The sequence below is a fragment of the Calypte anna genome, chromosome 2 (genome assembly GCF_003957555.1).
Source record: "Calypte anna isolate BGI_N300 chromosome 2, bCalAnn1_v1.p, whole genome shotgun sequence".
Taxonomy (NCBI): domain Eukaryota; kingdom Metazoa; phylum Chordata; class Aves; order Apodiformes; family Trochilidae; genus Calypte; species Calypte anna.
In genome coordinates, this window is record NC_044245.1 from 84,305,850 (window position 1) to 84,326,198 (window position 20,349).

General features: G+C 38.8%; 1 protein-coding gene across 3 annotated transcripts in view; it reads left to right on the forward strand.

Moving 5' to 3' along the window:
* FHOD3 (formin homology 2 domain containing 3) overlaps positions 1–20,349 on the forward strand; it is a 390,937-nt gene that overhangs the window by 285,161 nt on the left and 85,427 nt on the right. Inside the window, exons 12-14 of one of the 3 annotated variants that reach the window (XM_030444367.1) lie at positions 7,630–7,731; positions 10,071–10,448; positions 13,065–13,190. In XM_030444367.1, the coding sequence (XP_030300227.1) occupies positions 7,630–7,731; positions 10,071–10,448; positions 13,065–13,190 (606 nt within the window). The remainder of the gene's footprint in view (positions 1–7,629; positions 7,732–10,070; positions 10,449–13,064; positions 13,191–20,349) is intronic. The other 2 variants (XM_030444368.1, XM_030444369.1) reach the window with 2 other exon arrangements.

The following is a 20,349-nucleotide window of genomic DNA, read 5'->3' on the forward strand; positions in this document are numbered from 1 at the left end:
AACCCTTAACTGACAATTAATATCCAGTTCCAAGCTCTGAAAACAGTTACTTCCATCTTTTTGTATATGTTTTGATATTTATTACTCTTAAAGTCTCTCTACATCATGATTCTGTTTCTTCACCACTTCTGCTGGTACACGTGAAAACAGCAGTGCTGTTCCTTGATTGGAGCATTTGGATTCAAGTCTTTGCACAGCCTTGACAGTATCTTAATCAAGAATCTGCAGTCTTGTTCTGATTTGATATGTCCCAATACACCAACTACATTGTCTAGGTGTTATTTAGATTTGAAAATTCATTACTGATCATATTATAGGGATAAGAAAATAACAGTAAGCTAAGGAATAGTGTATCACAAAGGCATAGAGAACACATGTACTTGACATTATTTGTCTTTTCCTCAACATTTTTTCTCAAGAATTTTATTTATGGTAGAAATAGTATTCTTGTTGACCTTTGTTGACCTGTGCAGAGGGCCAAATTTTGGGGCTTTGAAATTAAGTTGTTATCCATATCATTTCATGTATTTTCGTCTTTACCAACTGCAGTGGCCTGTAACAGGTAGCAGTGAAATGGGGTGGGCTTAATGGGCAGTTTCTTTAGGTTGATTGTTTTGTTTGTTTGTTTTGCCTTGTTTGCTTATTTTGTTTTGTTTTGTTTTTAATGAGATAGGAAAGTTTCTTGCCATATCTTTATACAGATTAATAAATGATGAATGTAGACTACTAACACTTTTAGCTTTCACATAAAAGACTAGTTAAATCTGTTCTAGCAGCTTGGATTGCAGAAAGAAAGAAGAAGCAGAAATGTACCAAAGCATTTGTTTCTTTTACAAGGACTTAAGAATTTGGCTAGGAATTGGGCTGTCTATATCTATGAAAGTGGAATTTCAGTCATAAATTGAGGATAATGGCAAGGGATTGCAAAGGAAAATAAAATTAACATCCACTGTGACTTAAAAAGATCTCTCCATGATGGAATATATTTCATTTTCTATTTATTCACCTGTGAGAGTTTCAGAGAAGCAGCTTTCCAAGTGCTGTGCAAGAGATAAAACAGGTCAGAGGTTTGAAGAGCAGAGGGGGAACAACCTTGAAAGAAAAATTTGTGAGATCATCTGTGGTATTTCATTAAGAATAATATTGTGGAATGGCTGATGGTGATCTTACTCTTCACTGAATGTGGCCTGTAGTGCTAGTCAGGAGCTGCTTTTCTGAAAGGCTGAGAAAGTTTACATGAAAGCAATTTAGAGAAGCTAAACTGAAAAGCACTTGACTTAATCAAAAAGACAGAGAGAAAATTCCTCATCAGCAATTAACAGCACATAGGGTGAGTTTCAGGGAGTGTGGGAATAATGGCCAATAGCTTTACAATTCCCTGGTCCTTTTTTCTCTGGGTCACTTCATAACTCCAAGGCCCCTTTTTCAGTGAAGTCCAGTGTTTCCTTGGGAATTTCTTTATAATTCTGTGGGTGGTTACAAAAGGCTCAGAAGTACACTTAGGGCCTTGTCTAATTAAGACAAAAAAATTAAGATTAAAATTGAATCTAATTTTAAAAATTAATCTAATTTAATCTAATTAAATCTAATTAAGATTAAAATTAAGAAGGAAATTATTATTTAGACTTAATTAAAGGTTAACAGAATCCTACACAAATGGAAATCATACACCAAAAAGGAGATATTTTAATGTGCTGTTATATCATTAATTAACTTTTATGTGCATTGTATGTGCAGACCAAAATGTTGCCTAATTATGGTATAAACATGTTTTCCTATTGTTCTTTTCAACTATAAACTCTCAAATTCTTCCTGAATCAAAACAATTTAAAGTGTGTCTTACACTTCAAAAATTTTCTTTGATACCAGACACAGCAGAATGAATTCCTGTGCTCATGCTTGCATTCTGGCTGTGGGTTTTGGGTTTTTTTCCTTTCTTCACAGCCTCTGATTTTTCTTTTAGCTATATCTTTGGGTGGTTTTTTTGGTTGTTTGTTGGGAGGGAGGGGGGGTTGGAGTTGAGAAACTTGTGTTTCTAGGCTACAAGCTAGAACAAAGAAAGCCTGAGTTTCTTCAAGTTGCATTCATCAAAACTCTGTGAAGGGAAGAATCTGGGGGGAGCCTGGAGGGGACAGTGGCTAAAAAACATTGTACACATTGTTCAGCTCTAGGGACCAATAAGATGCAGAGTATTTTTTTGGTGCTTTTAGTTCTTCTGGAGTGAGAGTCTTCAGAATTTTAATTTTAAAATTTAATTTTGAAATCATCTAGCTGTGGCAATGTTAGGTGTGTGTTAGGTGTGATGCCTAGCATCTTATGGACTTTGAGTTTCAGAGACACGAACACTAACAGATTCAGGAAAGGAAATTATAATCAAGAGTTTCATCTACAAGTGTAGCTGAAAGCAGAGTAGCTATATGTATAGCTACTATATACCACTATAGTGGTATATAGAGAGTAAATATATACTCTGTAGTGTATATATGAATATGACGGGTGTGACTGGCATTGTTTTTATTTCTTTCTTTATTTTAAAGGAGAAAGGTTCATCTATTAGTTCTAAAGCCTCTCCCAAGATTTTGTTTCAATATCCTAGTAGTTGTGTATGCATAAACTGCACTGTCATGGTCTTTTTAAACACCCATGTGTTTTAAAAGGCTATAAATACTTCCATGTCAAGCTTTAGTTGAAAAAAAATGAGCAAAAACTGTCTCTTATTTGCCATGACTGTTGATATGCTTCATGAAGATTTGTGAGAGTTTGGGGCTTTGTTTGTTTGTTTGGTGAGAGTGCTAGCCTGTAGCAATAACCCATTTTAGAGATGCAAATAAACACAGTGATTCTTTTGAAATTTGTTTTCACTGCTCTAAAACTTTTGTTTAAATGCTTCTAATCTAGCACTGTTATCATGGAACTGAAGTAACCTGGCAATAGCCTTAAGGTTAGCTGGATATATCTGATCCTTCAGCATTAGTTGAAACCCTCCTTCCATGCCTCAGGATAAATATTTGCCTTTGTTGTACAGGAGAGGTTCCTCTGCACTACTGATAAACATGCTGGCTTCTGCAACCTACTTTAATTGAAAACCTCCCTATGAATGAATTTTCTTAATTTAAATCTACTCTTGTACCGACACCAAATTTACATGTGTATGTGGGAGGAAAAGTAAGCTTTTCCACATCATCCCTTCTCGTTTGCATGCAAAACTGAACACATAGCCATGAAGTGTCCAGACGAGGTCACACAGCTGCTGTTCTAATTTGAGTATACATCTGTCTGACATTTTTAGCTTTACAAAAATGGCATCTGTCTGTAGCTGGTGTCTTCTTGTTTTAATAAAGTCAAGTGGAAGTTTTCTTTTTTAATCTAGCAGGCACTACCTGTTTTCATGGACAGAATATCCACTCTATAACCATAATGAGAATCAGCTGCCCCTATTGTTTTGGTTGAAAGAAGACTGTGCTTGATTCCTGCCTATAAGTACCCCTCTCCTCTGGTCTGAATCTGATCAACATTCTGGGGATAGTCCAGGGGTCTGAACCTATGAGTTTAGTTGCTGAAAGAGGACTTTCCAAGTGTTGAGTATCTCTCCTAGGTATGCATGTACTTCTGCTGTGCAAGTTTGCCTCAACTTGAACTTCACTCTTGCAGGCTGGGAAGCCAGCCTGCCTCCATGAACAACACCAGCCATCTGTAGCGGGAGGAGCCATTCTTGCTCCTGAAGCTCGACGAGCTGCTGGTCTCTTCCAGGACTCCAGCCACCACACAGCGCTTCCAGGGTAGAAGTGTAGCGGGAAGAGCCTTTCTTGCTCCAGAGGCTCGACGAGCTGCTGGCCTCTCCATGCCTCGCACCAGAGTGAACTGAGGTGCCTTCTGTGGGTGTGTGTCCCACCTTTATTGGCTCCCTGGTCTTGCTCATGCCCAATAGGGGCCTGTCCTAATCAGGCACAGGTGGACTCACACCCACTCTTTGGCAACTCAAGGCACCTGGTTGACAATGTCTCTCTACAGCCATCCCTGAGATGATACCTGTAGGGCCAGCTCCTGCTCTGGCTTCTCCTGCCAGTAGTCATGTACCTGCTCTCTTTCTAGAGGTAATATTAGCAGAGGAAGAGAGCTTTACAATCAAAACTACCAAGCTTTTGTTCTGGAAGTCAAGGGGATCTGAGGAAAGAGTCTGTGGCCTGATATCAGTAAACTTCCAGCCTCTGTCATAAGAAAAACTGAACCAGATGATTGCCAAGGTTCTCTTTCAAGATCAGGAATAAATAAAGTAATTTTCTTTATTGTGTCCATCTCAGCATCTGAGTGTTGCTGTCTGCTGTCAGCAGCCTTGGGAATGCCAGTTCACAAAGCCAGTGGCTCTAGCAGGCACATAACCGTGGGTGCACTCCATGAGCTCTGAGTGGATGTGGTTTGTGTATCATTTGTGTACACTCACTTCTCAGAGCCCACCTAGTTAACTTGGGTTTTTTTACTATTCAGAGTTCAGATAGATGCGCAATAATCAAGAAAAGATTGGCTTCCAACAAAATACTCAGCTTGGATACAGTACCCATCAGGCATGTGTTCATGTCTGATTATAAACTGTAAAAACAAGTGTGCCACATGGGGCTGCTGTACATGCATATTTCTTTTGAAATATGATATTCTTAAATAATATAAAAACTCAAGGGCTGTTACTCTTGATCTGTTCCTCTAGAGTACAGCAAGTCATAACATCTAAGAAGCAGGGTCTTGACTTTTTGCTTCCCGAGATGAACTTGCAGATAAACATTAGACCAGACAGAAGTATTTCCTTCATGTGACATTACTAATAGTTCACGACCTATCATGAAGGAGGACAGGGGCTAAACATTCCTATCAGCTCTTTGTAGGGAGCTCGTACCACCTCCTAAGTTCTGTTTCTCATTGTAGACAGGAGTGTCTTTACCTATAGACTGAAACCAGAACCTTACTGGTCCCAAACTAGACTTTATGGTGTAGTGATTTTCAGTCTAGTAACTGATTTAAAGATTAAATTAATTCCTCCTTTTATAATACAGCCTTCAATTCATCACATGAATGTTTCACAGCTTACCTTAAAGACGCATGTACATAGAAAGCTGAAGTCTTCTAAGCATAGCTATCTTACACATTTGAAAGAACTATTTCTATTTTAATCATGTTTTTATATAAATCATTGTGCTTGTGGAAAATATGTTATTGATGACTCTGGAAATAGAGATGTCACAGTTCCATACCCTGGTTTGTTTTTCAATTGTTAACCTGAGCTTGTATGGACATTTCTGTTGTAATTCTAAAAGCTGCTTGGTTTTCAGGATTTTTTTTGCAGATAAGTAGTCCTTCAAGGGTAAGATGCAGTAAATCCTTTGTAGGGGAATGGCCATATATCATAGTTTTATGAAGGTTATTATATGTAAGTATAATTTAGGGTGTTTTCATATTTATAATTAAGTTAATTGTTTGGGAATCAGATTTTCCCAATAGTGGATTGTAATGATGCTTATAAAGCAGTAAGAAACCCAGATGACTGTATTTTGATTACTGCTCACCTGTAGTATTTAATATATAGTTCACTTGACAGCTCTACACTTTCTACACAAAGGTTTAGCATTTTTAAAAATGGGCACTCAAAATTAGGATAGTAAGTCCTTCATTGCAAACTTTGGTTGGCTCTAGGATAAAAGTAGTTTCAGGCCTCTAGGTACCAATTAAATACCCTATTCTTATAAATACTGATTGTAAAAGCTCTGGTCAGTGGGGAAGGGAACAGCTTTCACTTCTGCTAAACAACAGACTTGGTATGAAGACTTTAAATGGTAGGTTCAGAGCTGTGAACACAAGATGTAAAGGGAGAAGCATGAGGTGTCAAGTAAAATATTCAGGATGTGTCGCTCACCTGGCAAATGTTAATTTAGGTGCCTCATGATCCTGTGGTATGAAGTCATCCTTAACCATGAGCTAATCCTTTCAGTTCTGGATGCTTTTTTCTTCCAACCTTCTCTCTTTATCCAGTGCAAATATAAATCCAGTGTTTTACATTTCAACCCATATCATGTAAGTTACTGTCCCTACTACCATGCACTCGTGTGAATGAAAAAGCTCTCATAGAACTTTTTCAGATTTACAAGATCCACCATATCCAATGAGTATTTCAGTTACCATTTTGAGCATTTCAAGGCAGTATAGGAGAGCAAGGAACTTGACATCACCAATGTGGAAGTGTGCTGGGAGCTTAAAACATAGTACTAACTGGGCCACTCTTGTTCATATTAGCAATAAATCATGCTATCAGCGTTATGGGATTTTTCTTTTTTTTTTTTTAGTATCCCAACATGTATACGTATGGCAAAAACAAGAAGACAGAGATGTTGCTATGATGCCTTAGGATTGGTTGAAAGTGTCTGTTTAAAAGATCTTTGCCAGAATATTGGAAAAGGTCCAGCTGATGCTCTTTTCCTGATTATTCTATAACTAACTCCATACAAATAGAGCAAATTTTGGATTGATCCTTCGCACTGCACTCAATGAGTTCATATGTCCCATTGTAATTGTTCATTATTCTTATAATATGGAAACTAATTCAAAATAAGATTTAAAAAAAGGACAGAGCATCGCTTCAGAATTTACAGAAAGAATACCAGCTTCTAGGAAAATGCAAAATCTATGTGTCTTTGAAACTTTATTACTGTTTGTTTTAGTTTTTACATGGAACACAACCTAATAGTATTCATCATTAAATCAAGTGGAGAACTGGATAAACTGGAAATACTAAAAAAAGTCCAAAGAGAGGATATATTCTGTATCTCCCTCTAATCCATTGATTTGGGATGGAAATGTAAAATTAGGAAGGAGGGGAACCCTAACCTTTTTGTTGTGTTTAACACAGTTTTCTTTTTTGCTTATGTGATTTTTAGGTTATGGAGGCTTTATGTGTGACTTACAATTCTCCTATGCCAGAATTACTGCTGAACCAGAGCCTGCTTTGACCATACTAATGACTCTTTGCTGAAATAATTCATGTACTGGCATCTGATAACTTAAATATTGCTATTTGCAAAAAGGCCTGAACTGATTTGTTCTCTCTGTTATTTCTAACTTAATGGTTCACTCTGTTCTGTTTTCCAGTTGAGCTATCTATCAGCTGCTAAACAGGAATGTTTTAGTTGTGTTAATTTAGAAAGTGTGATGCCCAGTGCCAGCTGTCCTGTGCCAGCACATTGTGTACTGTCCTTTAAAACAGACACAGATTAATGCCTAAGTAGCTGAGCATTGGCAATGCTGTGAATGTTTTCCATTAATGCCTCTGTAGGCAGGGCAGCAGCAAATGGGAAGCTAAGCCAAAGAAAAAGCAATGGCATCTTTACCATACAAAAAATGTAAATAGGGAAGTGCAATATTTTTCTATTGGTAGCTACCCTTGCACCAACACATATTTAGCAGAAAGTTTTAGGTGGCTGTGTGTCTAACATAGGGGGGCCATACTTCCCCCCCCCCCCCCCCCCATGTGTTTCCCTTCCATTTCTAACTTCATTGTATTTCTTTCTCTGGGGACTCACATCATTTTCTCTTCCACCTTCTCTCTTTTCATCCCATTGCATGCCTCTTTCCTTGGTCTGGTCTCAGAGAGGAAGAAGATTATGAAGAGGAGGAAGAAGAACAGCCAGTCACAGAGCCCAATACTGAGGATGAGGGGGAGGAAGAGACCAGTAGGCAGGTCAAAGCCAGGTACTGGGACTCAGCCTCGGCCCTCCACCTTTTCCACAGCATGATCTCACCAGCACAGAGTGCAGCTGCCTTTTCACTTGCATTCCTAGAGCACCTGTTAAAGCCACCCCTCAATATTTTTTTTTTTGCATTTAAAAGCTTTGCTGGGGTGTGTGCTAATGGAAACTTGTTTAATTATGTAGGCTCAATGCACTAAAAATTACCTGCACTCACTGCTTTTGTACAGAAGTAGTAACACAAGTCTTAGGAGATTTAGAAGAAAGCATGACTTCTAAGCATGACTTTTTTTTATCTTTATAGTTTTATCTTTATAGTTGAAGCAATGGGTGAAATGTTACAGTGCTTCACTGAGGATGTTGCTTGGTTTCTCAGGCTGTCCCCGTTTTCATGACACAACCTTATTAACAGTATCTGTCACTATGAAAATCGAGAATTTTTGAATGCTGCCTATGATTTCTATCCATTCTGTTCATGTTTTAATAGGAAAGAACTACTTAGAGGTGAAGTTGATAGATATATATAATTTTTTATATACCTGCCCATCTGTGTTTATATGGATATTAACAAACCACCTATCAAAACAATATGCTCATGTAAAATTTTCCACTTATTTCCAAGGTATATATGGATTTGGCATCTAGCAACTTTATCTGAGCAAATTGGAAGACAGAAAATATGTTCTTTCTTCCAGACAGCCGTTTGTTTTAGGTTAAATTGTTTGGCTTTGTAACTCAGCAAATGAGATTGGAATTTTTATTTTTTTTTAAATAAACCACATTCATGGAGACACTGTACAGCATGGAGGGAAGAAAGGAAACTGTTTAATGTGTGAATTCCAAAGAAAATAGTGTACTGTTGTTATTAATTTCTTCCAGTCTGCAAATCTTGCCAATGGCTGCCTGAAATTTCAAAATTAAGTGATAATTTCCTCAAATCTAAATCTTAAAAGTCAAAAGCTAAGACACAATTTATTAGTAAGTTGTATGAATTTACTAAAATGCTATTAAAAAAATTAAGGAAGAAAAATGGTGCGCAGGGCGTGATGTGTTTTTAGGTCACGGATCTTTTAAAATAATAGTTACTGTAAGATAGATGGGTTAAATTGCCACGACTTTTCTGAACACCTCCATTGCCTGTCAGTGTAGTGTAAGAGGTGATCTGTGCCCTGGCAGTTCCTGTGTGATGCTGTGAGGGGGTTAGGGCTACCCTGGCTTCAGTGACTCCTCTCATGCACAGCTGGTGCAATAGGTTTCCAGATTGCCCACTGTCCTCCTGTTGTGAGAACAGTTGCCTGGCACATACCAGATGATTAGCTTCATAATATCCTAATATATAAAAGATGTATTATGTTTTTTGTTGCATCCTCTGTGCCAGACCCACGTTCCTCAGATAAGGGCCGTGACATGCATGCCTGTGGGCGGATGGCAGAGGTGGTCTCTGGAGAAGGAAATCAGCCACCTCCCAAGTGGTCTAGCCCAAAGCCCATGCACAGTGTTCATGCTGAAGGTAGTAATGGAAACAGATAAGCCCAGTGTGCAGATCTCGTGGCTTTTCACCTGCCTTGCTGCTTCTGTCACTCAGCAACACCTTCCCTCACTACGGCAAAGCAGATGTGGTTCCTGTTGCACTTGGCACAACTCTGCAGGGCTCTCACACTGACATGGGATGCTGACACTCAGCAAAATTAGTGTCTGATAAGATGTGTTTTATTTTTATTTTTTATTTTTAATTAGTGTCTGACAAGTGATCTTATAAGATGTTGCTTTTGAAATCATTCTAAACCTTAATTTTGACAGAACAGCCCTGACTGAGTAATTTTTATTTTCATCTAGTAGATGAGTTCTTTTAGTAAAAATATCAGATCACCAGGAAGGATGATAACCAGATACCTGGCCTTCAAGAGGCCATTCAGACTGTGTCTTGAACTATCTGTGCTCTGTGGACCATGTCATCCAGCACTTTGAGAGTGCTTTGTGCTTCTGTGGCAGTGGTTACAAATGAACTTGAAATACTTAAAAATTGCTTAGAAAATGGTAGTGAAAAATTTCATCAAAATTAGTTCTGAAGCCTTTGGGTTAAATCCCTTACTTTCCTTAAAGTTAAGTTACTTCCAGTCCTCCGTATTTCCAGCCCCAAGAAGAACTCCACTGGAATACAAAGATGTGAGTTCTCTTGTTTGAAAAGAAATGATGACTTGTCTAAATTTTGGAAGATTTTGTTTGTCTTTTTTATCTCCTCAACTACTTTTTTTTTCCTCCAAGCAGTACTATCTATTGATCTCACTTTTCCCCATTTTTCTCTCCTTCCCTTCCCTTTGTCATGATATTTTCCTCCTGCAGTGGGGTCCCAGGTGCACAGGAGGCTGTGAGTGAAAGCCTTTCACCATGCTCTGATTCATCAGCTGTCTCCAGTGCCATTTCTCCAGCTGAGAGGCCTCTCTCCTGCTCTAGAGCAAAGAGCTCTACTAGCACCTCCTCTTCTGTGCCTGACTCATCTGTCTCTCACCATAATTCTGTCCTTTCATCACCATCTTCACCTGCAGCAGCATTGCTAAGCTCTTCCCAAAATTCATCAGCATCCATTACTCCAAAAGTATCTCCAACGGTGGAGAAATTACCTTATGTACCACATACTCCTTTTCACCTCTTCTCGTATGACTTTGAAGAGTCTTCAGCATCTGTGAAAGAAAAGGAAGCAGAGGTGATGAGGGAAAACAGGTAGATTTTATACAGCTGACATTACTATTTATATAAATGAGTAACACATTTCAAGAGTTTTATAGTGATAATAATGCACTCTCTGTGTTGTATTATTTCCAGAACATCCTGTATTAGTTTTAGTCCTGTAAGCCTGTGTTTTTATTTGATTGATGTTCTCCCCTTGCCTTTGTTGCCTTCATGTCATCTTACTCCTCTTCAAGGTCTATACTTAATAACTCTCCTGGCCTTCTCTGTAGATAAATAACCTGTAATATGGAGATCACGGAAAGGAGCACCATTTTGCTCTCATTTACAACAATGTAATTTGCAGGCAAGATTTCATGAAAATTAATTAAGATCTTCTGCTATAAAACCAAGAGCGATTAGATCACCACTTGGAATTTGGGGGTGAAATCCTGGCTTCAAAGACTGAACTGCCAAATCCCAATTTGCTGTTAGATTACAGTACACAGCTCTGTCATGTGCAATTTCAACTTGTCTTTATAATGACAGAATTAGATTAAACCCTATAAAGGGAATAATAGCACTCAGAAGTGACAGTTTTCCCTTCAAAACATCTGGTCAATTCAATTGTTCCTTATGCATTACTTTTTAATTCTAGGTTTTAATTTCACCATTCCACCCATTAAAAAAAAAAAAAAAAAAAAGAAAAATTGCTTTGCCTCAGTCTGTTCAAATTAAAACAGATTGATAATAGGTAGCACCAAAAACAATTCTAGAGAATTACCTTGAAAAGAAGTTGATGATTTTTAGCTGTCTCTCGAAGTGGACAGTGTTCTTCAAATTAGGTGCTGAAATTGTGCACTTGTATTGTGAGCAAATTTATTTCTTACTTTCTCCAGCAGTCCTTCCGAATTTCTGCATGTGAACAAATTTTTTGATTCCTTTGATCCTTTTAACTTTCTGTCCTTCTCTTCTCATAGGTGGGTGTTTTTTTTTTCCTTTTTCATTTCACTGCAAAGCCTGTAAGTCCAAGTAGCTGTTGATATGGGACTCAGTTCACGTGCCTTTCCTTACCTGCAACTTGAACACTTGGATTCCTCTAAATTTACATTTTCCCTCATAGGTGCAGTTTTCCCTGAGGCCTCTCACACTTATTTATTGCTCTCCAATTGCTGCTGCTAGAGTTATACTTTTCAGGGAGTAGATTCCTAAATACCTCCTGTTCCTAAAATATGTAGTATAGGTAGTATCCTCATAGAGATATTTTTTTCCTCTGACCGTCCTTGTGCTTCTTAGTTACCACTAACTAACTCTCTCAAAAACAGATGGTGGTGATAGGGTGTTTTCTAACACATAGATCTGTTATCATTGCTAAAGGGGGCATGTTCTGTGAAGCATCCTTTCCATGATAAAAATCCCTAACTGAAATGTATTCTGATTTTAACATGAGGCTTGGCAGGCAGCAGTGCTGTTGTGCCCTAAGGAATGAAGCTTGAAACTCTGAATGAAATTTTGCATGACTAGATGAGTGTGCTAAATGGAGCTGAAGGAAACCAACCAGCCTTTTTAAAGAAAATTGCTGAGTGAAATTACTGAGTGCTGATGTGTGTGGGAGAAGAAGCAGCAGAGAAAAAAAAAAAAAACAACGTAGAGGAGGATATATTAGATCTTATGAGTTATAATTAGGAAAATTATGTTGCTCTTGTTCCTGAATTGAATTTTGTCTTTGGAATGAGTTGGACTTGCAGAGTACTCACCTACCGAGCATCATACGTTTTCCACATGGGAAAGTGGGATTATCTGTGAACAGAAATGTTAACATTTTCCCAAATCAGGAATCTTTCTTTGACATGCTGTTTAAGTACAATGATTAAAAGGAACAGCAAAGCAACACAACTGCCTTTTCTGTTCAGTACAGGAGCCAGGATCAAAACTTTGATACAAAGGACTCTGGGGAGGTGACTGTTCCAGGAGTCCTGGAAACAATTTCTCTTTGATCAGGAAGCTCACATTGAAGTCAAGAAGCTTTGGTTTATTTTTTTTTTTTTTTAATGGAGAGAATGACTGGTAGAAATTCCTAAATCCATGCTTCCAGAGGCATGCATTTTTAACCATGATGATTTTTTTTACAGACATTGTAAGAAACAGCACATAAGCTATGACTTATGTTGGAGAGGAAAGAAAATGCCACCTGCTTTAATCGAAAAGAATGTGGATGCTTTTCCTTTATAACACAAACATCCATGTTCAGATAATGTCTAAGGAAGGATGCTGTTTTGCTTGATTTCACTAGGTTCAAACACTGCTGACATGGACTGGTATTGGCTCCAAAAACAGCTAAGAAATTTGTGTAACTGAGCAGTAATTTAAGTATTCACACTCTGAGTTGTCACTTGGGAGGATCATTCTGTTGTCTCCTTATTTTCCATAACAGTAGCTCCCTATATGAACAAAGTATGTCCATTACATGGTTGATAGTGAAATGAGATGATAGGTTGCATATTTTGAAGCTGGGATTAGAGCATTATTTTCAGAAAGTGGATGTTTGAGAAGCTCTGGGATATGTAATCACCGCCACCCCCTAAACAAGAGGATTTGCTGTTGCATGACTGTTTGCTGATGTATTCTTTCTGTCTCTCCCTTTCTCCTGTTTCCTTCCCATTGCTTCAGATACAACAGCTACAGCAGCAACTCTTACTCTTCTGCACGACCTTACTCTGGTGTGAGTGCCCCAACAACGCCCACTTCTCGTTATGGGACAACTCTCTCACCACCTCAGGACAGCAAATCTGACAGGTTTGTAAATCAGTCAGTGTTCTCACAAATGTTCCTCTGTAGACAGGATGAAGGAGGTAAGTCTGAGCTCTTCTAAATGAGTACTCGAAATATCTGATAGCCAGATCTTCTTTAAGGTTAGAAAGAGAACTTACAAAAATCTATAAATGTTGATTTCCCACTCATTCTCACACCTTTCTCTGACTTGGTATAAAGGGCTGGATGCATTTCCATCCCACTTCTCCTGCTTCCAGTTGAATGGATAAAACAGTTTCTTCACACATACACAGTTGTAAGTATCAAAAGGTGAATTAAAGCACATTTTATTTCTTTACATTTTTTAAAGTAAATTCAGACAGTAAATATCAGACAGATATTTTCACTTCTATCATGTTAAATCAACTATAAAATTTTGGAAATGTGCTTAGCTCAGAATTTCCAAAGCTGTAATTTTGTCCTTCCTTGAAAATTCATTATATGTCTCATTGTATTTCATCAAGGGCAAAACATTTCTTGCTGTAGGGAAATCAAACTCATACTAACCTACCAGTTATCAGTTCACTTAAAAACAAAAAAAACCCCAAAAAACCCCTAACAAAACAAAACAACCAAAACAAGGAAACAAACAGACAAACAAAAACAAATAAACAAAAAAACCCCAAGGAAATAAACCAAAACACATCATCAACAACAACAAAAAAAGCAGTGTTTTGAACAATTAAAACATTCTTTTGAATCATGTAAATTCAAGTGGGAGAAAAAAGATTGGAAAATGCTATGGATACTTGAAGGAAATTTCTTTTTGAGAAGGGATTTGGACCATGAGAAATTAACTGAATTTTACAATCTTCAGAAAGTAAACAACAGCTTCAAAGCATGCCATGCTGAGTTGAAGGAGGAAGAGTGGAAGTTCATACTTAATTTAATTAATTTAATTAAATAATTTATAATTAGGCCAAACGGGGTTTGGATTTTTTGCTACTGTCACGGTTTAACACTGGCCCGGCAATTAAACCGAATAACAGACGCTCTCTATTAATCTCTCTCTCCTTGATAGGATAGGGAAAGGAGAGAGAATAAGGGAGAGAGACTTATGGGTTGGAAACTAAACTACACAACTTTAATGAAACAGTAATGATAAATAGGTAAAATTACTAAATATATACAAATATACAGGAAAATGGAAACCACATTCCTCCCCCCTCTCCCCCAATAACTCTCACGTCACCACCGAGGCTGTAGGGCAGCCCTGGGAAAGTCCAGGCTGGACTCCTGGAGTCAGCAGCAGTCGGGAACTGGAGGCAGGAACACACAGATATGGGCTGGCACGGATCAGGACCACAGGCAGATGAACGGACGGGATCCTTCCAGGATGCTGGGTGAAGGAAGGGAAGCAGGAAATCAGGAAAAGATCTGGCTCGGCCCTCGTGATGCCTCAAATTTATACTGAGTGTGACGTATATGGGATGGAATACTCTGGTCAATTCTGGCATCTATCTTGTCTGTTCCTCCCCAAAGGAGGGCTCAGGTGGGACCTCTGTGTCCTCCTGGACAGTAAAATGTTTTCCTCAGAGCTGAGCAGTGTCCTTGGCTCTGCATACCAGTCTCTAGCAGTAACTATAAACATCAAGTGTTATCAATCCTAGAAACACACACTGTCTGAGAAACTTGCTGTTAATTTCAGCAAGTGCAACTACTTACAAGAAACTTAGCTAAAAACAAAAGTACAAGACAGAAAATCACCTTTATCCTGGTCCAAACCAGGACAGCTACCAGTTTGGACTCTAATTCATGAAAATTCCATCTCCTACCTTCTTTTTGAACTTAATTTTTTTCAGGATCCTTTATCCCAGTTATTTTTTGTTAATGATTTTTAGAATACTTCTATATGTGTGTAGAGAAATACATCTGTTTGTAGATGGATAGATCTTTGAACCTACCTAATGCTTCATGTCCTTTTCAGTCTACTATTCAGAATGCTTCAAGTCATGTTCTTCCAGCATGCGTGTATTTCTAGCCATGAGGTATTGATTGAATCCTTTTTTTGAAGTGAGCAATTACATTAAGTTTATCTGTGAAGAAAGGCATCATTTTGCATATGCTCATCTTCCTAGAGTGGTTGGCCTTCATTCATCTTTCCTAATGGATTAAATTATTGCTGAGTGAAACCATAGTAAAAAAATCTAAATAGGCATTTTCACCTCGATGTACTTTAAAAGAACACATGCAAGATAAGCAATAATTAAAGGTATCCCACTGCTTCTGAAGTTTCAGCTTTCTAAGCCTCTGCTGGTGGAAGTTGCTGGTTGCTTCTGCAGCAGAGAAACCCCAAAGAGATCAAATGTGGAGATGGCTGAAGATGGTTGAGCCTGCCCTGCAAGAGGTTGATGGCACTGGCCCTGCTCTAGTAAAGAAGTGGGATTTCATTGCAGCAGGCACCTAAGTGCATCGCTGGTTTGGAGGCAAAATGCCTCGGCCCCTCAGGATGGAGCTGTAAAATTTGCAGATTCAGAGAGAGTCAGGCCAGAGGTAGGCTCTGTAGCCATCTGTTGTGACCTGTAATGGGTGTCATGGAAGATAAATGAAAGCCCTCTGTACCTTCATGTGTTTTCAAGTGGCAGTACATGACTTCTGGAAAATATTTTAGTATTTATCATCATTGTTAGGAAAGTATTTCACATTTGGGAGGCAAATTTGTCTTGCAGCATCTCCCAGCCATTACACCTCGTTCCTCTTTTCTCCATGACACTGGGAAGTGTTCTGTGTTCAACTATCAGATCTGTCTTACATGTTAACAGAGTGCTGGTAGTTGTACCTCTCTCCCACCTTCAGGCTGCGTTTACCCCATGCCACCTCACATAATGAAAATCTCTCTCCTTTTCTTTAAATTTGCAGCTTCCTATTCATGGTAGTTGAATTCACCAGGATTTCTGCATTCTTGTATTTCAGTTACAGCCTGATGCTTTTTGTATAATAGTACCTATGAAGTGTAAAAAAAATACGTGTATGCCACAGCTGCATTTGGCCTGCAGTATAGTTGCAGTTATTTTTGAAAGATAATTAAATATACAAGTTCAGATGCTGTTTTGCATCAAGTCTTGTTCTTTTTTGAGTTCTCTGCCTTCCTGATGTATGGCCCAGCAGTCCCTTGATTGCATGACTAATTTGAAGAAGGACAAAAGCATTCTTTTATTCCATTTTCCTGAAAAGACACGGCCTGCAGGAATGCTCACATAGAGATCAATAGATAGAAATTTTGTCACTGGAGAGTAGGCCGCGTAGTGCATGAGGGGAAAGTGAAAAGTATTTTGCAAGTTTTCACAGAGTTCTGTCGATGGTGTTTGCCTCAGATTGTGTAAACATTATTTCCTAACTTGTGACGGTAAAAATTTACAAGGATTCAAACACATGAAAAAAAGTTAAAAGATGAGAAGGGGAGAGGAAGACACTTGATAAGAAGCAGATGCATGTCTGTGGTTAGCTCCAAGGTGAGTTTTCTGCTTTCAGCTTATGGTTACAGCTATCCAAGGGCTCCACAGAAAGAACCCTGTCTTCTGTCATGCAGGGAAGAGCTTCAAATGCAGTTCCTGGTATGTTTATCTGACCTCTGAGAATGAGGAGGAGGGAAGAGGCAACATTTAGAGCGATGCCCAGCAAAATGATTCTTGCTCTGGCAAGGCCTTTCATACCCCTGGCTGCACTGTGCTTATGTAAACGAGAGCAACAACTTTGGTAGAAAGAAGCAGTGTGGTCAACATTTTGACTTTCATACTTTTAAAATTCTCCTTGGCTAAGATCAGTAGGGAATCCAAGGGACCCACGTAATTCAGTGTAAAAGTATCTAAATTTTGTTCTTTGAAATCCACATAATGTATATTTCTGATTGTACAGCAGAAGAAAAGGCTTACTTGACTGTTTCTCCGTTTCTAAATTCAGCTGCAGCCTTTTGCCAACTTCTTGCAATACTGTTGTTCTCTCTCATTTCTCTGAGTCCCCTGTGGAGAGCTGTGTTTCTGAAGTGCATGCTGCAGCCATGGGTATCCTGCTAAAGGAGGGCAAATTTCAGGGCACTTTGTATTCAGCCCTCGACAGCTGGGAGAGAAGAGAGGGTACATTGCTTCTCTTGTATCTCTTTTCTTGTGAAAGTCACTCCTAATGCAGAAGTGTAACCCAGTCCTCCAGTTTTCAGCTGCCAAAAATCGCTTTGCTCTATAAATATACTGCTCCCACTCTTCACAACTTAAATCACCAGTTAACTGTCTCCCCACTTCCAGAGGAAAAAATAAATTTATCAGTCTCCGTTTCTTAACTTCATAAATGTTGGTTACAAAGAAGAGCAAGGCAGGTCTGGAGCACACCAAGGAGAAAAGCATTTTTCTGTACCTCTGAGTTGCTGCCTTCCCTGGGGGTAGGAGTTGCTTATAGAGTTTCCTATATGTCCATGCCTTGTGCTCACATCTGGGATATTTCTGTTTAGGCAAAGATTCCCTCCTCATACTTTGAAACTAAGATGGTTACTGAAATTGAAAGCTGCAGACTGGAATCTGTAGCTGGACAGCAAACTCATTACTTGCAAATTTCCACACCCTCCCAGGGTGTGTTTTTGGTGGAAGTGTATACATTGTTGGTCATGGCCATAGTTAGAGGAGATCCTGAGGGAGTCTAACTTAAAAGGCAAGAGCTGCTGGATTTGGCACTGGCTTTAATTCATTCCCTTGCTAGCAAAATACCCTTTGTTTCCTGCTGGTACATTTGCCAGGGTAGGTTTCTTCTGATGCATTTGTCAGAAGATGGTTTCCACTGGGCTTGATAGTGAAATAACAGTGCAGTAAACCTAGCTTGGAAAGCCTTCTTCTCAGGGCACTGTGTGCTGAGGCAGCAGGAGTTCATGGTCCCTATACTCTTCCCTCTGTCTGTTAAATCAAATGCCAGAAAGTTCAGCTTGCAAACCTCCACTTCTCAACCCTCTTGGCCAGTCACTGTGAACTTAAGTCTCCACCTCTGGCTGGTCCCTCTGAAGTTCTTCCAAATCACCAGGCTTGGTAAGGGCTTGCTATGGTGTTTGCAAATTATTTGTGTTTGATGCACTCTCCAAGTTTTCCAGACTGTTAGAAAACAGACTTAAGAAAGATGAAATATGCTTCACATTCCTTAATCTGCTTTCTGCCTTACTTGCTTTATGATCTACAGGAGTACTTGGGCTCCCATGATGCAGAGCATTGAACATTGAGTGATCATCTCCATATTCTTAAATATCTTTTAAAAGATACGTGCTTTCATGCATTTATTTCTACAGCAGGTGCTGTAGACATAGACATAGACACTGAGATTAATATGACTAGATTACAAGTGATTTTTTTCTTCACCAGTTTTAAAGGCACTTTAAGCACCATAAAGCATAAACATGAAGTGCTGCATCAGTCTTAGAGTACTGTAGTTAGGAGTTTTATTCCCTCTCCAGCTGCCCAGAACAGTCAATTTTTTCTGGAAATCTGGTGCTTTTTTTCCAGTTTATGTATTCTAAAAGCAAAACAAAACAAAAAAACCCCACCTGTCTTATATTTCTATACAGCTTTTCAATTAGACTTTCTTCTAAAATTATAGGTCTTTGTAATTGACAACAGCAGGGAGGTACTGCTGGATAAAGCTTTTTGGCAAGTTCTTTTTTTTTTTTCTTGGTTTTGTTCTGTTGGGTTTTTTTTGTTTGTTTGTTTTCTCATTAGCCATCTATCAGTATTCTGCAATCTATAGTTACCTTACTCCAACTGTTAAGTAGTAAGGAAAACCAAGAAACCTATAAAACAAAACCCACTATACAGCTTACAAAGCCATTGCTCTCCCAAGAACAGCTCCTTTTTCCTCAGCTTTCTATTCTTTCTTCTTCTGCCATCTTCTTTTCTGTCTTAATATGTACTTCTGGGCTCTCAGGCCAGAGACCAAAGCTATTTTTTCTTGTGGTAAATACCGAGCACATCTTTCACTCTGAGTAACTTAATGAGGAAGGGATAGCTTGGTAGTTGATAATAGGGACCCAGGGCAAAAGCCTCAGCTTTATTGCTGAGATGTTAAGAGGAAAAGTGGCCGTAGGAATTACTTGATGATTTACAATTTGGGAAGCAGCAGTGGCTTACAGTGGCTTAGCTGCCTCTTGAACTACTGTGTAAGCAGTATTCTTGATTGCAGCTTTGTGGGCTTCATCATGGGGCCTGTGTTTAAAGAGAAAGCGTGAGGTGGGCTCTGGTTTCACACTGCAAGGCAGTGCAGTGCTCAGGGGACACGTGCCTTAGCCTGGATCTCTGGGGGCACGGGGGCTGCTCTGCAAGCCACTTTCAGGAAGTTTGTGACTCGCCTGAGGACGAGAAGCCACAGGCTGGAGAAAGACAGAAACACAGTCTAAAACCTGTGCATGTCAGCCTGGGAGAGGAGCACATATATGGAAAGCCCCTGGCTCTGCGCAGCTCTTCTCCCCTGTACCTTCATTATATGTAGCCCCTCAGGCCAGTTAAAAGTCTAATAATGTTAATGAGTTCTGCTCTTGGCCATTCTAAAGTTTCTTTCTCAAAGGAAGCATTAGTCAGTAGTTTTATCTCTCAATTTTGTGTTTATTTTTCAGAGAAGTTTTGTAAAGATTCCTCAAGTAATGTTTAGTCTGTTTGCAAAATCTTGTATCAACAGCTTTTGAATTTGCCTTGTCATGTAGGGAGACATAATACACAGAGATTTTGTTTAACTGTGAAAAGCAATATGGCTCTTGGCAGCGTGGTCTCCTCTTTTGTCTTTTTCTAAGCTGGAAAGCGGATTTATTTTGTTAAAGCCAAGAGACATTTAGAGTTACTTAAGGCCTGAGTGGGAGCTACCGGCTGCTGTTCCTCCTCTGTAGCATTCCCATGACTGCTGGAGCAGGAGCACTTTGGAAAAATGGGTAATTAGTGCTTCCTTATTAAGGTTATTAATTATTCTGACCTAAATGGATTTCCTCTCATAAGCCATTTATTATTTTTTTTACCTCCTGAAATAGATGTTTGTATTATATATTGTTGTAAATATCAATTTTTTTAAATAATGGTTACTAATTTACTATTTGTTACATGCAGTAGGTCAGGTTACCTTTTTTTTTTTTTTTTTTTTTCCCTATTGCTTTTTCATGTCTTTTTCCAACAAGTTTTAAATAACTAATGAC